The sequence below is a fragment of the Phoxinus phoxinus genome (assembly GCF_949152265.1).
Source record: "Phoxinus phoxinus genome assembly, chromosome: 25".
In the NCBI taxonomy this organism is placed as follows: domain Eukaryota; kingdom Metazoa; phylum Chordata; class Actinopteri; order Cypriniformes; family Leuciscidae; genus Phoxinus; species Phoxinus phoxinus.
The window spans coordinates 6,990,998-7,017,071 of record NC_136900.1 but is presented as its reverse complement, the minus strand read 5'-3'; the positions used below and the strand labels follow the sequence as shown (position 1 = coordinate 7,017,071).

Genomic DNA, 26,074 nt, shown 5'->3' with positions numbered 1-26,074 from the left:
GAATATACCTGGATCTTCTCTGAAGTTCACAAGAAAATATTCATACTGTGACAATGATGACTAACTTTCAATAACATTCAATAAAGACAAAAACACAGTGTGTGTCAATTAACCAAATGTTTATTTAAAAGATTTTTTTAAATGCCTGTTGTGTCAAATTCCACGCAGCAAATGGATTAGATCAGGGATGAGCCACTTGGGTCCTGGAGGGCCACTGTCCTGCAGAGTTTAGCTCCAACCCTAATTAAACACACCTGAAAAAGGCAATCGATGTTTTCAGGATTACTAGATAGATACAGGCAGGTGAGTTATCATCAGGGCTGAAGCTAAACTCTGCAGGACAGTGGCCCTCCAGGACCGGAGTTGCCCATCCCTGGATTAGATCCTAGTGTTGTATTAGTTATTAGATATACTTTGTATTAAAATTATCTTTAAAGCATTACCCCTAAGATTATAAAAATATATATTTTTTATTTATTATGTACTAGTTTAGCCTATAGTGCTGAGAATTTTGTTGTGAATACATTTGTAAAAATGCTCTTTATTTGAAGGAGTGGGTAGCTCTGAAAAGAGCCGTTGTTGTCTTTAAAAAGACATTTGGTTTCAACTTTGGAGTTCCACCCGCAGACCGTCTCTCAGGTTTGCTCAGGAGAAGCTGGTTTCAATCTGCGCTCAGGTGAACTCGGTCTCTGGTGTTTCTATGCTGAATGGCACGCATCTGTCTCCCTGGATATCCTGAGGGCAGAGGAGATAAAACGTATATGATAATGTTAGTGAATTTATTTGAATTGTTTACTTATCGAGCAGCATAGTTGATGGGTCAGATGTAAGCCTTTAGTTTTTACATCAAATCATACATCTTTGAACAAAACCCATGGTTTTTCCTGCATTTAACTTTTTTAGCATTTATTAATCTTTGTTAGTGATTTTTACATTTACTAATACGGTACATTGTTCAAATCAAAAGTTGTAAGTGTTAACATTAGTAAATGCAGTGAACTAACATGAATAAACATTGAACAGCAGTTTTTAAAATAAATAACTGTCAAAAAGTTCATACTGGAGTGATTAATATCATAAAGCACATAGCAAGTTGTTGTTAGCTAGCTGTTCATTTTATTCAATTGTTAGCTATATGTTAGAAAATTAAGACTATTAGTTAAAACAAACCTTTTGATTCTATTATTTTTATATGCAATATGATTATATAACAAAATTATGAAATCCAGTGGTAAAATCTGCTCTTTTTTTAAAAATAAGAGAGCAAGATAGGACAACAGTGTCTGTTGACCACCAACGAAGACATTTGACGCGGGAAAAACCCTGAAACCATTGTATAATAAAATGCACTGAAATACTACACCTTATCAGTAGTATTGACCTCAGTGTGCTTCTTCCTCTGCTTCTTCATTCTTCAGAGTTGTCCTCAATGCCATAGTTATTTGGACCCGTTCTCTGGGCAATGAAATTAACAAATGAACAATGGGATCACGAATACACCCATACTAATAAAAATTAAAAAACAAACTCAGAAATAAAACTTACGGAAAGAAATTGACACATAATCTGGTATCCAGCTCGTCGTCGTCATTGATGTAGCACACGTGATCTTCTCAGACAATCTCACTTAATTTGGATGGTTCATGAAAAACATAAAAATTAAAATTAGAGATTCAAATATAACATTTCCATTCAAACGCGGTTATGAAAAGCAGTAGTACACAGCTAAAGCAAAACATTTTAACACTTAGCTTTAGAAGGTAAATTGCACACTCATATCCAGACAGGACTGCTATGGTCTCCCAATTCTTCCTGCAACTTTACAGAAGGGCACATATCAATCATAGAATAATAGCAGGGGACTGCATATCCCGCACAGATTGTCACAAATTTTGTAGATTGAACATCAATTCAAGTTAAAATGTATGTTATAAGGTCAAAATCAAACATTACAATGGTGTCTTGCTACTTCTCTCTTTCCCTTGTCTTTTATAACTTACTGCCACTGTTGCACTGACTGTCTGTGTCCTCCCTGGAGCTGTCACGCTAGTCCTCTGTCCTTCCTGCTGCTGCTGCTGACGTTGCTCCTTCCTCGTAGCTCAGTGGTATAAACCCTTAAATTGACCTAACCACAATCTCCTAACCACAATCTCTAACGCCACAATCTAACCGCAACACGACCATACGCGCCAACCCGTTTGATGAAGGCTGTCGAAGTCCCGTTGATGTCATGAATCCAGGTCCATTGGCAACGGTTCCGTATGGCATAACAACCCAACCATACGCGCCCAACCGTTTGTATAAGGCCGCGGAAGCCCCACTGTAGTCATTAGTAGCGGATGCAGTGGCAAACGGTTCCGTATGGCATACTAGCTACCGCAACATACAACAATACCGGTCCATCACAAAAACTCATTTACGCAAAATACAGTACACGGGATTGTGATAACTATGATAACTATGCAAGACACCTGACTGAAGGCACAAATCCGGATGAGAGATGTATATATGATCCAGTAGAGTGTTCTTTTTGGTTGTTGCTGTGGTGATCAGTTGCGTGTATCCTTTAGACTGGAACAATTCCAGAACAGTTTTATTCCCTGCGCTGAGGTGATCCTCATTAAAATCTCCACAGATTAGTACTGGATGTTCGTCCACGATGTCCAAATAATCCAGCAGACTCTTCAAGTTTTTCGAGAACTCTTCAAATCCGTAGTGTGGCGGCCTGTACACAGCAGCGATCGTTGCTTTGATCGGGCTATCCACTTTGATGACGACATACTCCAGATCGGTCACATCTTGTATAAACTGCCTAGGCTGAGCAGAAATATGCTCTTTGCAATATATTGCGACTCCACCACCAGCTTTCTGTGCAATTTCTTGGTGTGTCGAGTAGGAGACATGTCTATTTCGCATAAATGCGTTGTACCCTTCCAGTTGGACGTGGGGTGTCATGAGTGACCCGGTCAGGTGAGTTTCCGTCATGCAAAGAATATCCGACAGAAGCAGTTCGTGATGGCATCGGATATCTTCGATGTGTGATGACAGTCCTTCTGTGTTGTGATGGATTATTTTCAGCGTTTGATCCAAGTTGGTTTCCCTCACCTGCTGTAAAAGCGGCATGATTCCTTCGAATGATGCTCTCGTCATGTTTTCCAACGATGCTGTGACTGTAGCATCGGCATAGATCTTCTTTTCGCTGAAGTCCGTGATGTGTAGTCCACGAAGCGAGGTCGTTCTGCTGAGGGCAACGTAGGCCATTCCCGGCTCGAATATCTTCTTCAGTGAAACCACGGCATTCTCCAACGTCATGCCTTGGACTTTGTGAGCTGTGCAGGCGTAGGCCAACTTGATGGGGAATTGTCGACGAACGGCTCCTTTCCTCAGACTTTCTTCGGATCTCTCGATGTACACACAGTCGTCGTCTTCACCTTGCACCCTTTTGCGGTTTTTCTTCCCTGCATGTGGATTGTCGAGCTGAAGCCCTAGCATGTGTACGGTGTCGATTCCATCTTTTGTCTTATTGACAATACGAGAAATCTTCCCAAAGCACCCATTGCATAGACCGTCCTCGACATCCAAATTCCTAGTCACCATTATGCGTACTCCCAACGCAATTTGTATGGTGTCAGGCAAGTCGTCCTTTTTACCGGTGACGGGCCTCGCTTGTCTCTTCATCCCTCCCGTTCTTGGGTCTTTCCTGTAGTCTTCGGCATCGATGGTAATGATGTCAGTGTGAAGAGCATGGATTGTTTCAGTGTTGTGTCTGTGGACTTCCTTGTTGGTGGCAAATACGTGCAGTGCATCACACGGGCAGTCTTTGGGGTCCTTCACAGCCTGGAGCAACAAAGCTCGATCTTCTTCGGCAAGGTCGTCGGTCTTCTGCTTCACCCGTATGCGGTTTAAAAGTTGGGCAAAAGCCAAGTCTTCTTTCTGACGCATGATCTCGGAGAGAGTAACCATTTGGAAATGGTCTTTCCAGAAGTCCAGGACATCCTCTTCGTACACACAGAGGGGTTTGGCTTTACCCAGAGGTGGCAGTTGATAAAAGTCGCCCACGGCGAGGACAGAGATTCCCCCGAAAGGTTTCTTGCTGCCTTTGATCTGCTGACATCTCCAGTTGATGTAGGCAAAAAGATCCTTCGAAATCATGGACACTTCATCGATGATAAGAATCTCCACGTCGCGTAGTTTTGCTCGTAGTTCGTCTAGGGCATTTCCAAGTCCTTGATACGGTGGCTTCAGATTCCTTGGAAGTTTCAAAATGGAATGGAGTGTTTTACCGGAAATATTGAATGCGGCCGTTCCAGTAAACGCACTCAAGAGCACCGTAGGCACGGAGAGATCCCCTTCCTCCCGTAGTCGAGGCAGTTGTCGCAGAATCTTGGTCGCTTCCGTGTGTATGCACTTGATGACGTGCGATTTGCCACAACCAGCACCACCTGACACGAAGTAGAAAAACTGTTCTGGATTATGACCCCACACACGCTTCTGACACCACTGGCAGATCGTGTAGAAGATGGCTGCCTGCGTCTCATTGAGACTTCTGAACAACTTCCTGACAAATTCAACACTCATCTGCGGTGCCTCTATTTGTGGCACGACCCCGTCTCCATGTTCAAGAACCTGGAATTCTGGGATATCATCTTGTACGTCCTCATCATCCGGAATGATGTCTTGTCGTTCGGCGACGCACTCCAAGCGATCCACTTCTACTTCAGGTGCAAAAGCGTTCCATGCGTTCTCAGGCGGTCCTTGCCGTTCCAGCTGATCGAATGCCTTGTCCAACTCGTCACTGTGTTTTTCAAACTTCTCCTTGTTCGCTTGAACTATGGCACAGACAGGAAACAGCAAACCAGGGTGAGAAGGTAGTTCCACAGATGCACCTTTGTAAAACGTCTCGTAGGTTGGAAATCTTGGAGGTTTAAGCTGTTCGTTGGTCCGATGCGGCATATAAAGCTTTAGTAATCTACAGTAAAACTTTTCGGGTTGTTTTTTCTCAGAATAACGTGCAAGCCTAATGACTGCAGCCTTCCCAGACGTTCTTTTCTGAAAAAAACCCATGCCGTTGAGCAGCCGGTGAACATTTTTGCCTTCCGTTTGCTGACCATACACGATGCGGCACTCCGAAGCAAAATCTGCCAGGCACATCTTTTCAAAATCACGCGTTTGAGGCCTTGCCCTGTATTTATCGATCATCCCCGACATCCAGACGTCCTCTGAATCTGGATTTTTATTTTGTAGGACACTAAGGGGAAGACTCATCTTTAGCGCGTCATCATCCGTCGGTAGAAACACAACACTTCGTGAACACTTCTTCAACGGTAAGCTGCATGTTCGTGCCACAGACTCCTGAGCGCTAACTTGCCTGTGTTTGGAGTAGGCTTGCATTATCTGCTTCATCTCATCTTCCTCGCTAACGTTCGTCTCGCGCACACTCTTGATTACGTTTTTAAGTAAATCGCCCATTTCATTCTCCGGCTTGGAAATGTACGAAAGCATGTACATAACGCAGCTAAAAGCGTCAAGAACGAACTGAATGTCCATATTGGCGTTCCATGCCCTTAATAAATCGGGATTGTATCCATTCACCCAAGACTCCTTTGGATCACGCTTCAGCAGAATCACGTTGGCATTGGACAATGCTTTGACGTTCTCATTGTAATCCTCGATGGACATCTTACACTCTGTCAGTAGCTCTGACAAGCTGTCAAAGGAGGCTTGGGGGTCATTCAACAGATCCCACACCGGCTTGAGTTTGGTCCTGGCTTCGCTCATTGCCTTTCGAGCAGCTTCCTGTCTCAACTTCCTTCTGTCCGCTTGCTTTTTCTCGTGCTCTTCTTCAGGACGCTGTGGTTGTGTGGTTTTAGACGCAAACATGCAGCTTCCGGATGGAGAAGTGTCCGTGTCATCCTCTTCTTCAGGACGCTGTGGTCGCGGACGAGTGATCTTGGTGCTAGACACCGGTAGTTTGGGGAACCCAAATCGACACAATACATTTCCCTTCTTACAGGACTTTGAATGGTTCCTGCTGTGAAGCTGGACCTCTGTGACGATCCGGTGAAGCTCAGGATCAGCCGAGGAATCGGGCAACCGGCAGGTTATGTTGCGGTCGATAAAGTTACAAACATCCTCATCAGAGTCCTGTTCAAACTCGGGTGCATCCTTTATCCAAACAAGAAGATGGATATGTGGGCTTCCTCTAGCTTGGAACTCCACTCGGTAAAAGTAGTCCTCAACTTCACCAATGGGTTGGGCTGGCGACAAAAGTAGATGAGTCATTAGCGCATCCACCCGTTTCTCAAACATACGCATGACAGTGACTGGGTTGCTTCGGAGGATTTCACACTTCGTCGTCCAGTCAAGCTCGAAAAAGTCGACGTGTTCACCTTGTTGGGCCTTGATTGCGGTTATTACTTCAGGCCATCTCATTTCGGCTGCGCTGAACGTGCAAAAAAACGTAGGGGCTCCTAACTGTCTTATCATAGCCTGTAGATCTCGCAAAGTTTTCTCCCAATACGATGGAGTGCCTCTCAGTGGTTGCATGAACCGTGTGGCGTCTCTGTTGTGTAGCAATCTTTCAACCTCCCGGTTGTCTTGAAGCAGTCTGTTGGAAATTCTCCGGCCATCTCTTGTAATGGGTTTGCCTTTTCGCAACTGGATAGACATGCTGTTTCTAGCCAGGTGCGTTTCCGTTACAAACTGTGCAAAGAAAAGATAACTCTGATCTTTTGCAAAACGCGTGTCCACGCTGAACAATCTCGCGTTGAAATACATACTGGGAGATATTGAAATTTGTCTTTCCTCGTCAATGGAATTCTGTCCAGTGGGGAATTGAACAGGGAACGCCATGGCTTCCAGCTTTGGGATTTTGAAAAATCCAACAGGCTTATGTCCTTGTGCAGGTGCGATACTAAATATTCCCTCACCGTACGACAAGATCTCCTGTCCGATGTCGGGCGGCTGCATGCACGTGTCTAATGTGAGGCCGGGTCGAAGCTCATCCTTTTCCTCAACGCTAACTTGTTGCTCATCCTGCTCAGCAACATCGACTTCTTGTTGCTTCTCAGAGACATCAGCTTCCTCGTCTAGGTGACTTTCAGAGACGTCAGCTTCTTCGTCTAGGGGACTTTCAAATACAGCAGTTTCTCTTATGGAGATATCCCTGTATTCTGAATGCATTGCTTTCAGCTTTGATAAAGCTGCAAGCACGTTATGCATATTCACAGTCTGGAACTGCTGGTATCCTTTAAACTTAACGTGTCTCTTCAGCTTCACCTGCAGCAGCTGGGCCTCACTTCTTGGTCTTGGCAGAGAGTTGACGGTCTGCTCCATCTCGGAGGGCACGCACACAACGGCACCACGTACTGCTCTCTGCTGTCCTTTGGGTAATGAAATTATTTTTGCAAATGGTAAAATTTTTGCAATGAGTTGACGCTCAAGGACATTTAATTCATCCAATTCCACAGGGATTGGTGGCAACTCCAGTTTGTTGGCTGCTGCAATTGAAGACATCCGTCCTCTCTTTAGATGGCTGTCACAAGTGTGGCAAATCCACTCCTGTCTTCTCTCTTCCGGTACTACGCAGGAACCTGAGCAGGCACTATCACAAGCGTGAACATACTTCCCGGTTAGGCAAGACGCTGCAACATGAACGTTTTTGTCATATCTCGTTCTATTACAGACCCTGACTTGATCAGGAAACAGGGCTCTGTGGCAGACTGTGCAGACATGTGTAGGGCCATGCTGAATCTTACACCGGAATGCATGTATGGCACTTTCCATCGCTTTGTTAACCAAAGGCTGGGGTGTTTCTTGGCTGGAACGGATGTAAGGTCTATATTTCCTTTTTATCCTGAGTGCGCATTGCAATCGATGAAAAACGCGATATGTAGCATCGGCAGCACATTTCTGGGTCTTGTGCAGGGTACATCGCAGGATGTGATGTGCTCTGAACTCTGGGTCGCCTGCATATCTCTTTACCATGTAGGCTTTCATTTTCCTCTGGAATAGAGTATCGGTGCTGTATCTCTTCTTCATGTATTCTTTCTTCTTCTTCTGGAAGAGAGCATCTGTGCTGTACCTCTTCTTCATGTATTCTTTCTTCTTCTTCTGGAAGAGAGCATCTGTGCTGTACCTCTTCTTCATGTATTCTTTCTTCTTCTTCTGGAAGAGAGCATCTGTGCTGTATCTCTTCTTCGTATTCCCTTTCATCTTCCTCTGGAAGACGGTATCCGTGCTGTATCTTCTCACTATAGACCATTTCAATTGGTTTCGGAAGAGAGCATCTTGATTATACTTTACCTTATTTGCTTCTTTTTTCTTTGATTGGTATTGCAAAGAAGTGGCATACCTCTGTCTCTCACAATCCCTTTTTTTATGTTTTCTGGTGGCATAAGGTGCAGCCCTGTCCTTAGGTTCTCCGCCTTGTTTTGACATTTTAAATGTTTTACGCATTTCTTTTCTTCTCCTGTGCTTATTTGTTTTATCTACCACATCTTGGTTTTCAGCTCCTGAGCCAACAAGATTTACTTTGGCTCCAACATGTGTTACTGGTTCTGGTAGAGCTGAAATCATTTGTGATACCTGTTCACAGACAGATGTTGAAGGCAGCTGGACAGACTGTTGCTCTGTTTCAAAAGATACAGGCATGAATTCATAGCTGGTCTCATCACCACGATCCTGGAAGATCTTGAGAACTCTGTCTGCCATGTCACTCAGGTGGGTGAAAGTCAACATGACAGCAGTTCCATGGCCAGTAGGATGGGGCAAGCCTGCAGCAGTCCTTGAGTGAGAATCAAAGTATCCGTACCGTCCAGATCCGTCTCTGAACACAGCAATACACTCTGGAGCAACAAGGAGCAAAGCATGCCTGACATCTGTGGAGAGACACTGTAGTCTTTCAGTGAGTGGAATGCACCACTCTTCAGTGCCAGGGATCCCTGTGGCTCTGAGGTATCCGATCATCACTCCTGACTTCAGCACATTGTGTGTCCGGTTAAATGATGCAACACTCAACGGTATTTCCTCCATCGTCAGAAGGTTGCGATTAAACTGTCTTTCAGCAATAAGCTGCAATTTAATGCTGACATATAACGCATCTCCCTCCTCTAGAATTCTATCAAGGTCAGGCATCTTGAACGCAATCCCTTCACTCTGGTTGGCCAAAAATGTCAACGCTACACAGGTGCACTGATGATTTCTTGAGAAACTGTCATACCTATAATCACCCTGACAATGAGATGCCTGCACAGACAAAACCCTGGGTGCAATATCACCACCTTCTGCATGCATTCTACCCGAAAACTGAGCTACAGCTGCACTGGTGCTTGCCTGTTCAACCTGTAAATAATCATTCATGAAATTAGGCTGCTGGTCAAAATTAGTGGCATAGAATCTGTGTTAAATTTTAAATCACAATTCATAGTGTTTGACATAAAGACATTTTTGAAAAGTTATAAAGAAACTAAAAAAGGCAAAAAATGTGTTTGTAAATTATGATACACTTATTATCTCAATGTTTTTTGAGCATCAAATCCGCATATATTCATATTAGAATGATTTCTCATGAGCTGAGAGACAGCTGATGCGAGCTTGACTAAAGTGACCAGCTAGAACTAACGCTAGGCTGGATTTAATCATAAGGTGTAAATTGCAATCAAGGTTGTTCTTTTTTTTTTTTTTTACAAATCAAGCACTCAAATTTAATCGAGGAATCATAACAGTCCTAGTCCCAAACATTAAGGTGCCCTGAAATTAGCATGTTGAAATCCAAGACACAGATATCAATAGTACCCGGTTATTCCTGGAGGCTCTGGTCTGTTCATCCTCAAGGTCCTCCTTTCGCCGACGCACTTGTTGAGCCTGAGATCTCTTTCCTTTCCGCGGCATCCTTTAAAATATGAAGAGATAAAAAGTATAATTCTTGACAAATTTATCTAACTAGGTAACTTCTAAAAGTAGAGATTTTACTTTCAATACTCAAAACATCAAAATGAACCATGTATTTATTTTTAATCCTCAAAAGTAATGCATATTAAAATACACTTATTTGTTAGTCAAATTCATTTTGACAGGACATTCTCCCTTTGATAGGCACATACTTTGAAACGTCTCCCGATGTAACTGCTGTTGAGCCTGAAAAGATAACAACTGTAGTACTCCCAGGAAGAAAAAACAAAACAGTTAAACAACAATGAAAGAGACACTGTGTAAACTTGTAAAATATTTTTTTTTTTTTTTTTTTTTTTGTGGGGAGCGGGGGTGAGAAATTAAATGCTCTCTGTAGAAAACGCCAAAACACAAGGAACCTGTAAAGACACAGAACAGAAAGACGTATTAGAGCACAGGGACTACAATTATGGTGATGTGATGAAAATTACAGCTTAAGAAACCATATTAATACTAACCAAGGAGAAAAGTGCAGCAGAAGATGCAGGTTGTGCTCTGATCAGTCAGTCTGAAAAAATAACAATAACAACATAATGAAAAATGACTAAACTCGAGTTAACTATCCATAACTTCTTTGCATGTTCAATATTAATTATATATTTATCTCAAGAATCTTTTTTATCTCAAGAAGAGTCTTTTTCTTGAAGTACATTCTTTTCAAGAAGCAGTTATGTCAAATATGCGTCCTAAAACCTCTGATGGACTGGCCATCCAAAGTGGTTTGGAGAATGGATGGGTAATTAATAATTTCTTGCATAAACAAAACAGTTTTTATTTTAATAGCTTTTTTTATCCTGATCATTTTTTAACTATAACTATTTTCTAATCAAGAAGCCAAATCTGAAGCATTTTGTATTTGTGGCCATGTCCCTAATTAAACCTTTACCTTTAAAATGCAGTAAGGAATGCTCGTGAAAACAGTATTCTGAAACAGAGAAACAAGAGTGTCATAAAATTCAACACCACACTCACAACCCATGTAACTTGAACTTTCATTGCAAATGCTAACACTGGGGTAAAAAGCTGAAAATGTTCACCTCACTCCACCACTGTAATTTTCTACAAAAATCTACACATTGTCATAAATAACCTGAAAATACTTTAGTTTATTAAGGTTAAATCTTGCTAACCACTCTTAAAATAAATGGGGAAAGTACTTACTTTAGGAGGTGTTCTGAGTAATTGATTTGTATGTAACACTTTATAATATGGTTTGATTTGTTAACATTAGTTAATTTATAACAAACCATGAGCAACACATTTGTTACTGTATTTATTAATCTTTCTTAACATTAGTTAATACATATACAGCTGTTCATTGTTTGTTCATGTTACTTCACAGTGCATAACCAATGTTAACAAATATAACTTTTGATTTCAATAATGTAGGCTAATAAATGGTGAAATTAATATTAACAAAGATTAATAAATGCTGTAGAAGTGCAGTTTATTAATAGTTAATGTTAACTAATGAAGTTAGAAACTAGTGTTAAATAAATGCAACCTTATTGTAAAGTGTTATCGATTGGTTTCAGACGTCTCGTGAATTTAGTTCAAAGTGAATCGGTTCAAAGGAGTCATAGTTCGCGAATCGGACGTGTAACGTTACTATCCCAGTAGTTAGGACATCGCATAAGATTGTGTCAACACAGAAAACATTTCATCACTGGGTAAGTTAGTTTTTTTTCTCGTTTATTTAAAGTGTAGTTTATGTCAGCTGAATGTGCGGAACGCTTTTCAGAGAAGATAAGGCTAATTGTTTTTCAGCACAATTCACACCCAGCGATAATTCAGGAAAAAAAATCGTAAAACTTTGTTGTTCCGAACTTTTACCATCGTGTCATTTGAATTTGATTAATTGAGCGAGGGGGAGACAGATTTGCAGTGCTTTAAAGACGGTGAGGGCGCGCGCGCGCGGGCCGAGCTGGGGCGCGCTCTCTCTCTGCTCGTTCTTTCAGTGCGCGCCCTGTCACAAGCGCAGCAGTAATCTATCACTCACCGATCAAATCAAGCTTTGGCGGGACAAAAATTCGCTTTGGCGGCAGCCAAAACATTTTCAATGCAGGATAAACCCTGAAAAAAAGCTGTCTACTGTGCAAAATGGTTTTCTTAAATATTATATTTGCACTTTGTGGTTTATGATTAGAAAATTGTGTCAGTGAGCGTGCACTGAAATCTGCTATCAACGTATTTCTTCACCGGTGACTAATCTAACCGCCTTCGATTGGATGTTGTATTTTTAAACTCAGCAGAAACGCGTCTGATTGGCTGCACTGCTCAACGCTGCCTTTGATTGACGTGAAGCGACCTCCATCCAACGACACTTCATTCTAACATCCATCCATATGCATGAATGTAAAATAAATCAAACACACAAAATATAATTTTACGTTTTAACACAAAGATATAAGTGTGGCTAGCCTGTAAGCCCTACTTTTCATACATTACCATATTTACAGAGAAAAGGGTAGCTTCAGTGTAAACACAACACAACTGATATAAACTAACGTTACACCTCATATTAATACCAATAACATTGCCTACATTATATTTGCACTTTATTGTTTATGATAACTGTCAGTGTGCGCGCACTGGAATCCGTTCTCACCAGAGACTACGTTAACCTTTGATTGGGCGTTAAATGTTTTACCTCAGCAGAAACGTTAAAATGAGCGCCAAAATGAATACACTCCTCACACAGCGAGTAGCTAACGTTAACGTTAAGCTATTGCTACACAAACATCAAAAACCAAAGGACGCAATACAGCCACCAAACACACATATAATTGTACGTTTTTACACAGACGCTGTAACGTTAGACATTATCATACATTATAATATTGACAGAGAAAAAAAAAAGTTCTAGTGTTAGCAAAAACGATATAAACCACATCTCATATTGTAATACAGATAATATTGCCTACATTTAATTAAAAAAAAGAGCTGCGTTTGACATTACAAGGCTTTATAAAACAGCATATTTGACAACAACCATCTGAACTCACCTCAAGAGAATAATGCGGGAAGTTTTGCAGTTCTCCTCCGGTGAAGTCGATCTCTCAGCCAATCAGCAGCGAGCTTTGATTGTACGACCAATAGAATCACACCTTCTAGTGATGAGTCGGTCATGAACGATTTGTTCATCGTGAACAAATCTTTAATATGACTCGGAAGCGAATTGTCTCGAAGCTGTGTCCGAAACCGCTCACTCCTTCACTCATTCACTAATCCCTATAGCACTATATAGGAGTAATGAAGTGAGTGAATTGGACGCTGACGTGCGTCGGAGAGATGAAGCTGTTGCAGATACGGCTTCGTCACACATAGTGATTTAACTACTTTATATCCAGGGCCTTCTCTGCTGGCCCTGTCAAAATCAAAAATATTTGTTTTCATAATTAAATTAAAGTGTGTTCAATTACTGTCTATTTCAGCATATTACGATTATATTTCCAGAAATAATGGTTATTTTGTTTTGAGGCTGAGCATTTTCACGTGAATAAATGCATAGATCAGAGAAGTTTTGACTGTGTACTACAATGGTCTAGAGTCAGAACTTTTGACAAGCCTGTCTGAGGTTCTAGGTTATAATCTTTTATTTTTTTACTCATCCAAACCGAATATGCTCATCAGTGGTTGTGTATCAAGCAGGGACACTACCGTGTGCATTTCGTTTTGTGATTTCACCGGAAGCTCAGCACATATGCACAAGAGGTTGATGTGATGTTCGTTACCACGACAACCGCCTGCGCGTCCATGCACGTGCTTCTTGTGTATCCTTCTGTTAGCAAATTAAAATATCATGCATCTCAAGCTATCATTTAATACTGAGCAACAGTGCGTAGTATGTATGTAATGCTCTTGTCAATCATCAGTAATGGAGCAAACATATACAGTGCTATGCATAAGTTTAGACACCCATGCTAAAGTTGACTAAAAAGAGGAATAAAAAATCATCTTTTGGAAATTGAACTTAATGCCTTAATTTAAAAAAATAGGAAAAATCCAACCTTTAAGGACACCAATTTTCTTTGTGAATGAATAATGTATCGTAAATAAATAAATGTTCTTCCTTAAAATACAGGGTGCATAAGTTTGGACACCCCTATGTTAAATTCCCATAGAGGCAGGCAGATTTTTATTTTTAAAGGCCAGTTACTATATGGATCCAGGATACTCTGCATCCTGATAAATTTCCCTTGGCCTCTGGAATTAAAATATCCCCACATCATCACATACCCTTCACCATAACTAGAGATTGGCATGGAGTACTTTCCATAAGATCATCTCTCAATGTAAATCAAACCAGCTATTAGGCTAACTGAAATAAAACCATGCCAATCTCTAGTTATGGTGAAGGGTATGTGATGATGTGGGGCTATTTTAATTCCAGAGGCCAAGGGAACTTTATCAGGATGCAGAGTATCCTGGATCCATGAAGTAACTGGCCTTTAAAAATAAAAATCTGCCTGCCTCTATGGGAATTTAACATAGGGGTGTCCAAACTTATGCACCCTGTATTTTAAGGAAGAACATTTATTTATTTACGATACATTATTCATTCACAAAGAAAATTGGTGTCCTTAAAGGTTGGATTTTTCCTATTTTTTTAAATTAAGGCATTAAGTTCAATTTCCAAAAGATGATTTTTTATTCCTCTTTTTAGTCAACTTTAGCATGGGTGTCTAAACTTATGCATAGCACTGTATGAGAAGCTATGTTATATCCCTGCCTAATAAACAATTTTTAACCCTTGCACAAAAATATATTTGGGAAGGAAGCTCCGCCCAACCTGGCAAAACGAATGCTGGTTACCATAGTTACTGTTTAATTCCTATGGATAATAAGATATCTAAATAATTTTAATTTAAAAAAATTTTTTTTTATGTGCCACAGATAAAGTTTTTTTAAGGAATAAAAGAAAAATCACTGAAACTACTAGTCATTTTGTAATTAAAGTAATTCATGTTGTTACACGTTTATACCAAACAGCATGTATGCTATCAACTAGTCTTTGAATATCATCTCATAAACTGTATGAGTAAAAAAAGCCGAACTCCATGTTTCTACAATTTTCTGGAGCTGATATATGGCTTGTATATGTTTTATGGTTGCTAGGGGGCCCTAAGTGGTTGCCAAGGCGTGCCTATGAAATTATTACAATATTTAGTAACGAGTGCCTTTAGCCTTTGACCTATCACAGCCGTGCTGATATCATTTAACATTTAGTTAGTCGTTTTGGGTGGTTGCTAGGGTGCTCTTAGTGTATATCTGCATCTCCTGGGGTTAAGGCTAAGGTTAGGCACGAGGCCTACGGCCTCGTGCCTATGAGTGGTTTTTTATAGAGTATTTAAAATCTCTATTAAACGAGTGCATTATAATGAGTGCACGAGGCCTGCGGCCTCGTGCCTATAGCCTATGGTTGCTAGGGTGCTGTAACTGGTTGCTAGGGTGTTGCTAGGGAGTTCTAAGGTATTTTGGGTGGTTGCTAGGGTGTTGCTAGGGAGTTCTGAGGTATTTTGGGTGGTTGCTAGGGAATTCTAGGGTATTTTGGGTGGTTGCTAGAGTGTTATGTGTGGTTGCTATGGTGTTGCTAGGGAGTTCTGAGGTATTTTGGATGGTTGCTAGGGTGTTATGGGTGGTTGCTAGGTGTTTGCTAGGGTGTTCTGGGTGGTTGCTAGGCGGTTGCTAGGCAGTTGCTAGGGACTTCAGAGTGGTTGCTAGGGCTCCACAGATGGTTACTATGGGGTTAGGGCTAAGGTTAGGCACGAGGCCTGCGGCCTCGTGCCTATGAGTGAGTTTTTATAGAGTATTTAAAATCTCTATTAAACGAGTGCATTATAATGAGTGCACGAGGCCTGCGGCCTCGTGCCTATAGCCTATGGTTGCTAGGGTGCTGTAGCTGGTTGCTATGGTGTGGCTATGAAGTTTTCAGGCCATTACTTATTGGCTGCTTGATAATATAAATCCTCTGAGGGAGAGAGAGGGGGAGACATGCAGGGGTGTCAGGCCCTTTTTGTCTGTGTGTGTGAAAAATGACAGTTGGGATTTGAATTTCTGAAAATTCCGCAATGTTAAGTCAATGGGACTTTTTTGGCCGCTTTTTCGTCCGCTGCGCGAACATCGTACACCCGATCGCTTAGAAAAGATATAGCACACCTCTCCTCAATGGGCCGGTCGATTTGACACCTCACTCAGGGGTCTGTGACAAACGGTGCGGGGCGAGTTTCGCGCCAAACTTTGTCCAGAATAAAAAGAAGAAGAATAACTAGAACGTACATTTCCAGAAGAAAATGTGAATGGTGCTTGCAGTGGCAAAACTCGACACTCGGTTGCTAGAGTGTGGTACATGATTGCATACAAGCCAACAACCATGTCTGTACGATGTTCTGCTGCTGAGATATGTCTTATTCATGTTGTTCGGGTGTTCTGGGTGGTTGCTATGGAGTTCTGGGTGGTTGCTAGGGTATTTTGGGTGGTTGCTAGGGTGTTGCTAGGGTGTTCTGGGTGGTTGCTATGGTGTTGCTAGGGAGTTCTAAGGTATTTTGGGTGGTTGCTAGGGTGTTGCTAGGGAGTTCTGAGGTATTTTGGGTGGTTGCTATGGTGTTGCTAAGGAGTTCTGAGGTATTTTGGGTGGTTGCTAGGGAGTTCTAGGGTATTTTGGGTGGTTGCTAGAGTGTTATGTGTGGTTGCTATGGTGTTGCTAGGGAGTTCTGAGGTATTTTGGGTGGTTGCTAGGGTGTTATGGGTGGTTGCTAGGGTGTTCTAATGTGTTTTGGGTGGTTGCTAGGGTGTTACTAGGGAGTTATGAGGTATTTTGGGTGGTTGCTATGGTGTTGCTAGGGAGTTCTAAGGTATTTTGGGTGGTTGCTAGGGTGTCATGGGTGGTTCCTAGGGTGTTTTAAGGTGTTTTGGGTGGTTGCTATGGTGTTGCTAGGGAGTTCTAAGGTATTTTGGGTGGTTGCTAGGGAGTTCTAAGGTATTTTGAGTGGTTGTGTTATTAAACGAGTGCATTATAATGAGTGCACGAGGCCTGCGGCCTCGTGCCTATAGCCTATGGTTGCTAGGGTGCTGTAACTGGTTGCTGTGGTGTTACTAGGTGGTTGGTAGTTTTCACAGATGGTTACTATGGGGTTAGGGCTAAGGTTAGGCACTCGGCCTGCGGCCTCGTGCCTATGAGTGAGTTTTTATAGAGTATTTAAAATCTCTATTAAACGAGTGCATTATAATGAGTGCACGAGGCCTGTGGCCTCGTGCCTATAGCCTATGGTTGCTAGGGTGCTGTAACTGGTTGCTATGGTGTGGCTATGAAGATTTTAGGCCATTACTTATTGGCTGCTTGATAATATAAATCCTCTGAGGGAGAGAGAGGGGGAGACATGCAGGGGTGTCAGGCCCTTTGTGTCTGTGTGTGTGAAAAATGACAGTTGGGATTTGAATTTCTGAAAATTCCGCAATGTTAAGTCAATGGGACTTTTTTGGCCGCTTTTTCGTCCGCTGTGCGAACATCGTACACCCGATCGCTTAGAAAAGATATAGCACACCTCTCCTCAATGGGCCGGTCGATTTGACACCTCACTCAGGGGTCTGTGACAAACGGTGCGGGGCGAGTTTCGCGCCAAACTTTGTCCAGAATAAAAAGAAGAAGAAACAGAAGAATAATAACTAGAACGTACATTTCCAGAAGAAAATGTGAATGGTGCTTGCAGTGGCAAAACTCGACACTCGGTTGCTAGAGTGTGGTACATGATTGCATACGAGCCAACAACCATGTCTGTACGATGTTCTGCTGCTGAGATATGGCTTATTCATGTTGTTCGGGTCGTTGCTAGGGTGTTCTGAGTGGTTGCTAGGGTGTATTGGGTGGTTGCTAGGGTGTTCTGGGTGGTTGCTAGGCGGTTGCTAGGTGGTTGCTAGGGTGTTCTGGGTGGTTGCTAGGCGGTTGCTAGGCAGTTGCTAGGGTGTTCTGGGTGGTTGCTAGGGCACCACAGATGGTTACTATGGGGTTAGGACTAAGGTAACGAGTGCATTATAATGAGTGCACGAGGCCTGCGGCCTCGTGCCTATAGCTTATGGTTGCTAGGGTGCTGTAACTGGTTGCTATGGTGTGGCTATGAAGATTTTAGGCCATTCTGGGTGGTTGCTAGGTGGTTGCTAGGCAGTTGCTAGGGTGTTCTGGGTGGTTTCTATGGTGTTCTGGGTGGTTGCTAGGCAGTTGCTAGGGTGTTCTGGGTGGTTGCTAGGGCACCACAGATGGTTACTATGGGGTTAGGGCTAAGGTAAGGCACGAGGCCTGCGGCCTCGTGCCTATGAGTGAGTTTTTATAGAGTATTTAAAATCTCTATTAAACGAGTGCATTATAATGAGTGCACGAGGCCTGCGGCCTCGTGCCTATAGCCTATGGTTGCTAGGGTGCTGTAACTGGTTGCTATGGTGTGGCTATGAAGATTTTAGGCCATTACTTATTGGCTGCTTGACAATATAAATCCTCTGAGGGAGAGAGAGGGGGAGACATGCAGGGGTGTCAGGCCCTTTGTGTCTGTGTGTGTGAAAAATGACAGTTGGGATTTGAATTTCTGAAAATTCCGCAATGTTAAGTCAATGGGACTTTTTTGGCCGCTTTTTCGTCCGCTGTGCGAACATCGTACACCCGATCGCTTAGAAAAGATATAGCACACCTCTCCTCAATGGGCCGGTCGATTTGACACCTCACTCAGGGGTCTGTGACAAACGGTGCGGGGCAAGTTACGCGCCAAACTTTTGTGTGGAAGAATAATAATAATAAGTATGAGCAATAACAATACTGTTGCCTTGCTAAAGCAAGCACCAGTAATAAGTATGAGCAATAACACTAATGTTGCTTTGCCTATAGGCAAGCACCATTAACTAGAACGTACATTTCCAGAAGAAAATGTGAATGGTGCTTGCAGTGGCAAAAAACACGACCCGGTTGCTAGAGTGTGGTACATGATTGCATACGAGCAAACAACCATGTCTGTACGATGTTCTGCTGCTGAGATATGGCTTATTCATGTTGTTCAGGTGGTGTTCTAGGGTGCTAGGGTGTTCTGGGTGGTTGCTAGGGTGTTGCTAGGTGGTTGCTAGGGTGTTCTGGGTGGTTGCTACGGTGTTCTGGGTGGTTGCTAGGGTATTTGGGTGGTTGCTAGGGTGTTATGGGTGGTTGCTACGGTGTTGCTAGGGAGTTCTTAGGTATTTTGGGTGGTTGCTAGGGTGTTGCTAGGGAGTTCTAATGTATTTTGAGTGGTTGCTATGGTGTTGCTAGGGAGTTCTGAGGTATTTTTTGTGGTTGCTAGGGTGTTATGTGTGGTTGCTATGGTGTTCTGGGTGGTTGCTAGGGTATTTGGGTGGTTGCTAGGGTGTTATGGGTGGTTGCTATGGTGTTGCTAGGGAGTTCTTAGGTATTTTGGGTGGTTGCTAGGGTGTTGCTAGGGAGTTCTAATGTATTTTGAGTGGTTGCTATGGTGTTGCTAGGGAGTTCTGATGTATTTTTTGTGGTTGCTAGGGTGTTATGTGTGGTTCCTAGGGTGTTCTAAGGTGTTTTGGGTGGTTGCTATGGTGTTGCTAGGGAGTTCTAAGGTATTTTGGGTGGTTGCTATGGTGTTATGGGTGGTTGCTAGGGTGTTCTAAGGTGTTTTGGGTGGTTGCTATGGTGTTGCTAGGGAGTTCTAATGTATTTTGGTTGGTTGCTAGGGAGTTCTAAGGTATTTTGGGTGGTTGCTAGGGTGTTCCGGGTGGTTTCTAGGCAATTGCTAAGGTTTTCTGGGTGGTTGTTAGGGTATTTGGGTGATTGCTAGGACATTTCTAGGCGGTTGCTAGGGTGTTCCGGGTGGTTTCTAGGCAATTGCTAAGGTTTTCTGGGTGGTTGTTAGGGTATTTGGGTGATTGCTAGGACATTTCTAGGCGGTTGCTAGGGTGTTCAGGGCGGTTGCTAAGGTATTTTTGGTGGTTGCTATGGTGTTACTAGGTGGTTGGTAGTTTTCACAGATGGTTACTATGAGGGCTAAGGTTAGGCACTCGGCCGCAGAGTATTTAAAATCTCTATTAAACGAGTTCATTATAATGAGTGCACGAGGCCTGTGGCCTCGTGCCTGTAGCCTATGGTTGCTAGGGTGCTGTAACTGGTTGCTATGGTGTGGCTATGAAAATTTTAGGCCATTCTAGGTGGTTGCTAGGTGGTGGCTAGGCAGTTGCTAGGGTGTTCTGGGTGGTTGCTAGGCGGTTGCTAGGCGGTTGCTAGGGACTTCAGGGTGGTTGCTAGGGCTCCACAGATGGTTACTATGGGGTTAGGGCTAAGGTTAGGCACTCGGCCGCAGAGTATTTAAAATCTCTATTAAACGAGTGCATTATAATGAGTGCACGAGGCCTGCGGCCTCGTGCCTAGGAGTGAGTTTTTATAGAGTATTTAAAATCTCTATTAAACGAGTGCATTATAATGAGTGCACGAGGCCTGCGGCCTCGTGCCTATAGCCTATGGTTGCTAGGGTGCTGTAACTGGTTGCTATGGTGTGGCTATGAAGATTTTAGGCCATTACTTATTGGCTGCTTGATAATATAAATCCTCTGAGGGAGAGAGAGGGGGAGACATGCAGGGGTGTCAGGCCCTTTGTGTCTGTGTGTGTGAAAAATGACAGTTGGGATTTGAATTTCTGAAAATTCCGCAATGTTAAGTCAATGGGACTTTTTTGGCCGCTTTTTCGTCCGCTGTGCGAACATCGTACACCCGATCGCTTAGAAAAGATATAGCACACCTCTCCTCAATGAGCCGGTCGTTTTGACACCTCACCCAGGGGTCTGTGACAAACGGTGCGGGGCGAGTTTCGCGCCAAACTTTTGTCCAGAATTATAAAAAGAAGAATAATAAGTATGAGCAATAACACTAATGTTGCTTTGCCTATAGGCAAGCACCATTAATAAGTATGCAAGATAACACTAATGTTGCTTTGCCTATAGGCAAGCACCATTAACTAGAACGTACATTTCCAGAAGAAAATGTGAATGGTGCTTGCAGTGGCAAAACTCACCACTCGGTTGCTAGAGTGTGGTACATGATTGCATACGAGCCAACAACCATGTCTGCACGATGTTCTGCTGCTGAGGTATGGCTTATTCATGTTTTGGGTTGGTTGCTAGGGTGTTCTGGGTGGTTACTAGGGTGTTTTGGGTGGTTGCTAGGCAGTTGCTAGGGTGTTCTAGGTGGTTACTAGGCAGTTGCTAGGGTGTTCTGGGTGGTTGCTAGGGTGTTCTGGGTGGTTGCTAGGCGGTTGCTAGGGAGTTCTGAGGTATTTTGGGTGGTTGCTAGGGTGTTGCTAGGGAGTTCTAAGGTATTTTGGGTGGTTGCTATGGTGTTACTAGGGAGTTCTGAGGTATTTTGGGTGGTTGCTAGGGAGTTATGAGGTATTTTGGGTGGTTGCTATGGTGTTGCTAGGGAGTTCTAAGGTATTTTGGGTGGTTGTTAGGGTGTTATGGGTGGTTGCTAGGGTGTTCTAAGGTGTTTTGGGTGGTTGCTATGGTGTTGCTAGGGAGTTCTAAGGTATTTTGGGTGGTTGCTAGGGTGTTGCTAGGGAGTTCTAAGGTATTTTGAGTGGTTGTGTTATTAAACGAGTGCATTATAATGAGTGCACGAGGCCTGCGGCCTCGTGCCTATAGCCTATGGTTGCTAGGGTGCTGTAACTGGTTGCTATGGTGTGGCTATGAAGATTTTAGGCCATTACTTATTGGCTGCTGGATAATATAAATCCTCTGAGGGAGAGAGAGGGGGAGACATGCAGGGGTGTCAGGCCCTTTGTGTCTGTGTGTGTGAAAAATGACAGTTGGGATTTGAATTTCTGAAAATTCCGCAATGTTAAGTCAATGGGACTTTTTTGGCCGCTTTTTCGTCCGCTGTGCGAACATCGTACACCCGATCGCTTAGAAAAGATATAGCACACCTCTCCTCAATGGGCCGGTCGATTTGACACCTCACTCAGGGGTCTGTGACAAACGGTGCGGGGCGAGTTACGCGCCGAACTTTGTGTGGAAGAATAATAATAATAAAAAAAAAAATAATAAGTATGAGCAATAACACTAATGTTGCTTTGCCTATAGGCAAGCACCATTAACTAGAACGTACATTTCCAGAAGAAAATGTGAATGGTGCTTGCAGTGGCAAAAAACACGACCCGGTTGCTAGAGTGTGGTACATGATTGCATACGAGCAAACAACCATGTCTGTACGATGTTCTGCTGCTGAGATATGGCTTATTCATGTTGTTCAGGTGGTTGCTAGGGTGTTCTGGGTGGTTGCTAGGGTGTTCTGAATGGTTACTATGGTGTTCTGGGTGGTTGCTAGGGTGTTATAGATGGTTGCTATGGTGTTGCTAGGGAGTTCTTAGGTATTTTGGGTGGTTGCTGTGGTGTTGCTAGGGAGTTCTAAGGTATTTTGGGTGGTTGCTAGGGTGTTGCTAGGGAGTTCTAAGGTATTTTGAGTGGTTGATATGGTGTTGCTAGGGAGTTCTGAGGTATTTTGGGTGGTTGTTAGGGTGTTATGGGTGGTTGCTAGGGTGTTCTAAGGTGTTTTGGGTGGTTGCTATGGTGTTGCTAGGGAGTTCTAAGGTATTTTGGGTGGTTGCTAGGGTGTTGCTAGGGAGTTCTAATGTATTTTGGGTGGTTGCTAGGGTGTTCCGGGTGGTTTCTAGGCAATTGCTAAGGTTTTCTGGGTGGTTGTTAGGGTATTTGGGTGATTGCTAGGACATTTCTAGGCGGTTGCTAGGGTGTTCAGGGCGGTCGCTAAGGTATTTTTGGTGGTTGCTATGGTGTTACTAGGTGGTTGGTAGTTTTCACAGATGGTTACTATGGGGTTAGGGCTAAGGTTAGGCACTCGGCCGCAGAGTATTTAAAATCTCTATTAAACGAGTGCATTATAATGAGTGCACGAGGCCTGCGGCCTCGTGCCTATGAGTGAGTTTTTATAGAGTATTTAAAATCTCTATTAAACGAGTGCATTATAATGAGTGCACGAGGCCTGCGGCCTCGTGCCTATAGCCTATGGTTGCTAGGGTGCTGTAACTGGTTGCTATGGTGTGGCTATGAAGATTTTAGGCCATTACTTATTGGCTGCTGGATAATATAAATCCTCTGAGGGAGAGAGAGGGGGAGACATGCAGGGGTGTCAGGCCCTTTGTGTCTGTGTGTGTGAAAAATGACAGTTGGGATTTGAATTTCTGAAAATTCCGCAATGTTAAGTCAATGGGACTTTTTTGGCCGCTTTTTCGTCCGCTGTGCGAACATCGTACACCCGATCGCTTAGAAAAGATATAGCACACCTCTCCTCAATGAGCCGGTCGATTTGACACCTCACCCAGGGGTCTGTGACAAACGGTGCGGGGCGAGTTTCGCGCCGAACTTTGTGTGGAAGAATAATAACTAGAACGTACATTTCCAGAAGAAAATGTGAATGGTGCTTGCAGTGGCAAAACTCGACACTCGGTTGCTAGAGTGTGGTACATGATTGCATACGAGCCAACAACCATGTCTGTACGATGTTCTGCTGCTGAGATATGGCTTATTCAAGTTGTTCGGGTCGTTGCTAGGGTGTTCTGAGTGGTTGCTAGGATGTTCTGGGTGGTTGCTAGGCGGTTGCTAGGGTGTTCTGGGTGGTTGCTAGGCAGTTGCTAGGGTGTTCTGGGTGGTTGCTAGGCAGTTGCTAGGGTGTTCTGAGTGGTTGCTAGGGTGTTCTGGGTGGTTGCTGGGCGGTTGCTAGGGTGTTCTGGGTGGTTGCTAGGGTGTTCTGGGTGGTTGCTATGGTGTTCTGTGTGGTTGCTAGGGTATTTTGGGTGGTTGCTAGGGTGTTATGGGTGGTTGCTATGGTGTTGCTAGGGAGTTGTTAGGTATTTTGGGTGGTTGCTAGGGAGTTCTAAGGTATTTTGAGTGGTTGCTATGGTGTTGCTAGGGAGTTCTGAGGTATTTTGGGTGGTTGCTAGGGTGTTATGGGTGGTTGCTAGGGTGTTCTAAGGTGTTTTGGGTGGTTGCTATGGTGTTGCTAGGGAGTTATGAGGTATTTTTGGTGGTTGCTATGGTGTTGCTAGGGAGTTCTAAGGTATTTTGGGTGGTTGCTAGGGTGTTATGGGTGGTTCCTAGGGTGTTTTAAGGTGTTTTGGGTGGTTGCTATGGTGTTGCTAGGGAGTTCTAAGGTATTTTGGTTGGTTGCTAGGGAGTTCTAAGGTGTTTTGAGTGGTTGTGTTATTAAATGAGTGCATTATAATGAGTGCACGAGGCCTGCGGCCTCGTGCCTATAGCCTATGGTTGCTAGGGTGCTGTAACTGGTTGCTATGGTGTTACTAGGTGGTTGGTAGTTTTCACAGATGGTTACTATGGGGTTAGGGCTAAGGTTAGGCACTCGGCCTGCGGCCTCGTGCCTACGAGTGAGTTTTTATAGAGTATTTAAAATCTCTATTAAACGAGTGCATTATAATGAGTGCACGAGGCCTGCGGCCTCGTGCCTATAGCCTATGGTTGCTAGGGTGCTGTAACTGGTTGCTATGGTGTGGCTATGAAGATTTTAGGCCATTACTTATTGGCTGCTGGATAATATAAATCCTCTGAGGGAGAGAGAGGGGGAGACATGCAGGGGTGTCAGGCCCTTTGTGTCTGTGTGTGTGAAAAATGACAGTTGGGATTTGAATTTCTGAAAATTCCGCAATGTTAAGTCAATGGGACTTTTTTGGCCGCTTTTTCGTCCGCTGTACGAACATCGTACACCCGATCGCTTAGAAAAGATATAGCACACCTCTCCTCAATGGGCCGGTCGATTTGACACCTCACTCAGGGGTCTGTGACAAACGGTGCGGGGCGAGTTTCGCGCCGAACTTTGTCCAGAATAAAAAGAATAAGAATAATCGTAACTAGAACGTACATTTCCAGAAGAAAATGTGAATGGTGCTTGCAGTGGCAAAAAACACGACCCGGTTGCTAGAGTGTGGTACATGATTGCATACGAGCAAACAACCATGTCTGTACGATGTTCTGCTGCTGAGATATGGCTTATTCATGTTGTTCAGGTGGTTGCTAGGGTGTTCTGGGTGGTTGCTAGGCGGTTGCTAGGGTGTTCTGGGTGGTTACTATGGTGTTCTGGGTGGTTGCTAGGGTGTTATGGATGGTTGCTATGGTGTTGCTAGGGAGTTCTTAGGTATTTTGGGTGGTTGCTATGGTGTTGCTAGGGAGTTCTAAGGTATTTTGGGTGGTTGCTAGGGTGTTATGTGTGGTTCCTAGGGTGTTCTAAGGTGTTTTGGGTGGTTGCTATGGTGTTGCTAGGGAGTTCAAAGGTATTTTGGGTGGTTGCTAGGGTGTTGCTAGGGAGTTCTAAGGTATTTTGAGTGGTTTTTATGGTGTTGCTAGGGAGTTCTGAGGAATTTTGGGTGGTTGTTAGGGTGTTATGGGTGGTTGCTAGGGTGTTCTAAGGTGTTTTGGGTGGTTGCTATGGTGTTGCTAGGGAGTTCTAAGGTATTTTGGGTGGTTGCTAGGGTGTTGCTAGGGAGTTCTATGGTATTTTGGGTGGTTGCTAGGGTGTTCCGGGTGGTTTCTAGGCAATTGCTAAGGTTTTCTGGGTGGTTGTTAGGGTATTTGGGTGATTGCTAGGACATTTCTAGGCGGTTGCTAGGGTGTTCAGGGCGGTTGCTAAGGTATTTTTGGTGGTTGCTATGGTGTTACTAGGTGGTTGGTAGTTTTCACAGATGGTTACTATGGGGTTAGGGCTAAGGTTAGGCACTCGGCCGCAGAGTATTTAAAATCTCTATTAAACGAGTGCATTATAATGAGTGCACGAGGCCTGCGGCCTCGTGCCTATAGCCTATGGTTGCTAGGGTGCTGTAACTGGTTGCTATGGTGTGGCTATGAAGATTTTAGGCCATTCTAGGTGGTTGCTAGGTGGTGGCTAGGCAGTTGCTAGGGTGTTCTGGGTGGTTGCTAGGCGGTTGCTAGGCAGTTGCTAGGGACTTCAGGGTGGTTGCTAGGGCTCCACAGATGGTTACTATGGGGTTAGGGCTAAGGTTAGGCACTCGGCCGCAGAGTATTTAAAATCTCTATTAAACGAGTGCATTATAATGAGTGCACGAGGCCTGCGGCCTCG

At 43.6% G+C, this 26,074-nt stretch overlaps 3 protein-coding genes across 5 annotated transcripts in view; 1 reads left to right on the top strand and 2 right to left on the bottom strand.

Moving 5' to 3' along the window:
• spg11 (SPG11 vesicle trafficking associated, spatacsin) overlaps positions 1-26,074 on the top strand; it is a 116,211-nt gene that overhangs the window by 51,407 nt on the left and 38,730 nt on the right. The window lies entirely within an intron of this gene.
• On the bottom strand, positions 1,641-5,003 carry LOC306993863 (uncharacterized protein). The gene is made up of 2 exons (XM_079604003.1): positions 2,001-5,003; positions 1,641-1,818 (listed from the first exon to the last, which is right to left on the bottom strand). The coding sequence occupies exon 1, from the start codon at positions 4,951-4,953 to the stop codon at positions 2,413-2,415; it is 2,541 nt and encodes an 846-aa protein (XP_079460129.1). The 5' UTR covers positions 4,954-5,003; the 3' UTR covers positions 1,641-1,818; positions 2,001-2,412.
• Positions 4,962-10,882, bottom strand: LOC306993708 (uncharacterized protein; the record flags this gene model as incomplete). Its single annotated transcript, XM_079603710.1, has 6 exons — positions 10,838-10,882; positions 10,410-10,459; positions 10,104-10,310; positions 9,796-9,892; positions 5,010-9,342; positions 4,962-4,969 (listed from the first exon to the last, which is right to left on the bottom strand). The coding sequence occupies exons 4-6, from the start codon at positions 9,889-9,891 to the stop codon at positions 4,962-4,964; spliced, it is 4,437 nt and encodes a 1,478-aa protein (XP_079459836.1). The 5' UTR covers position 9,892; positions 10,104-10,310; positions 10,410-10,459; positions 10,838-10,882.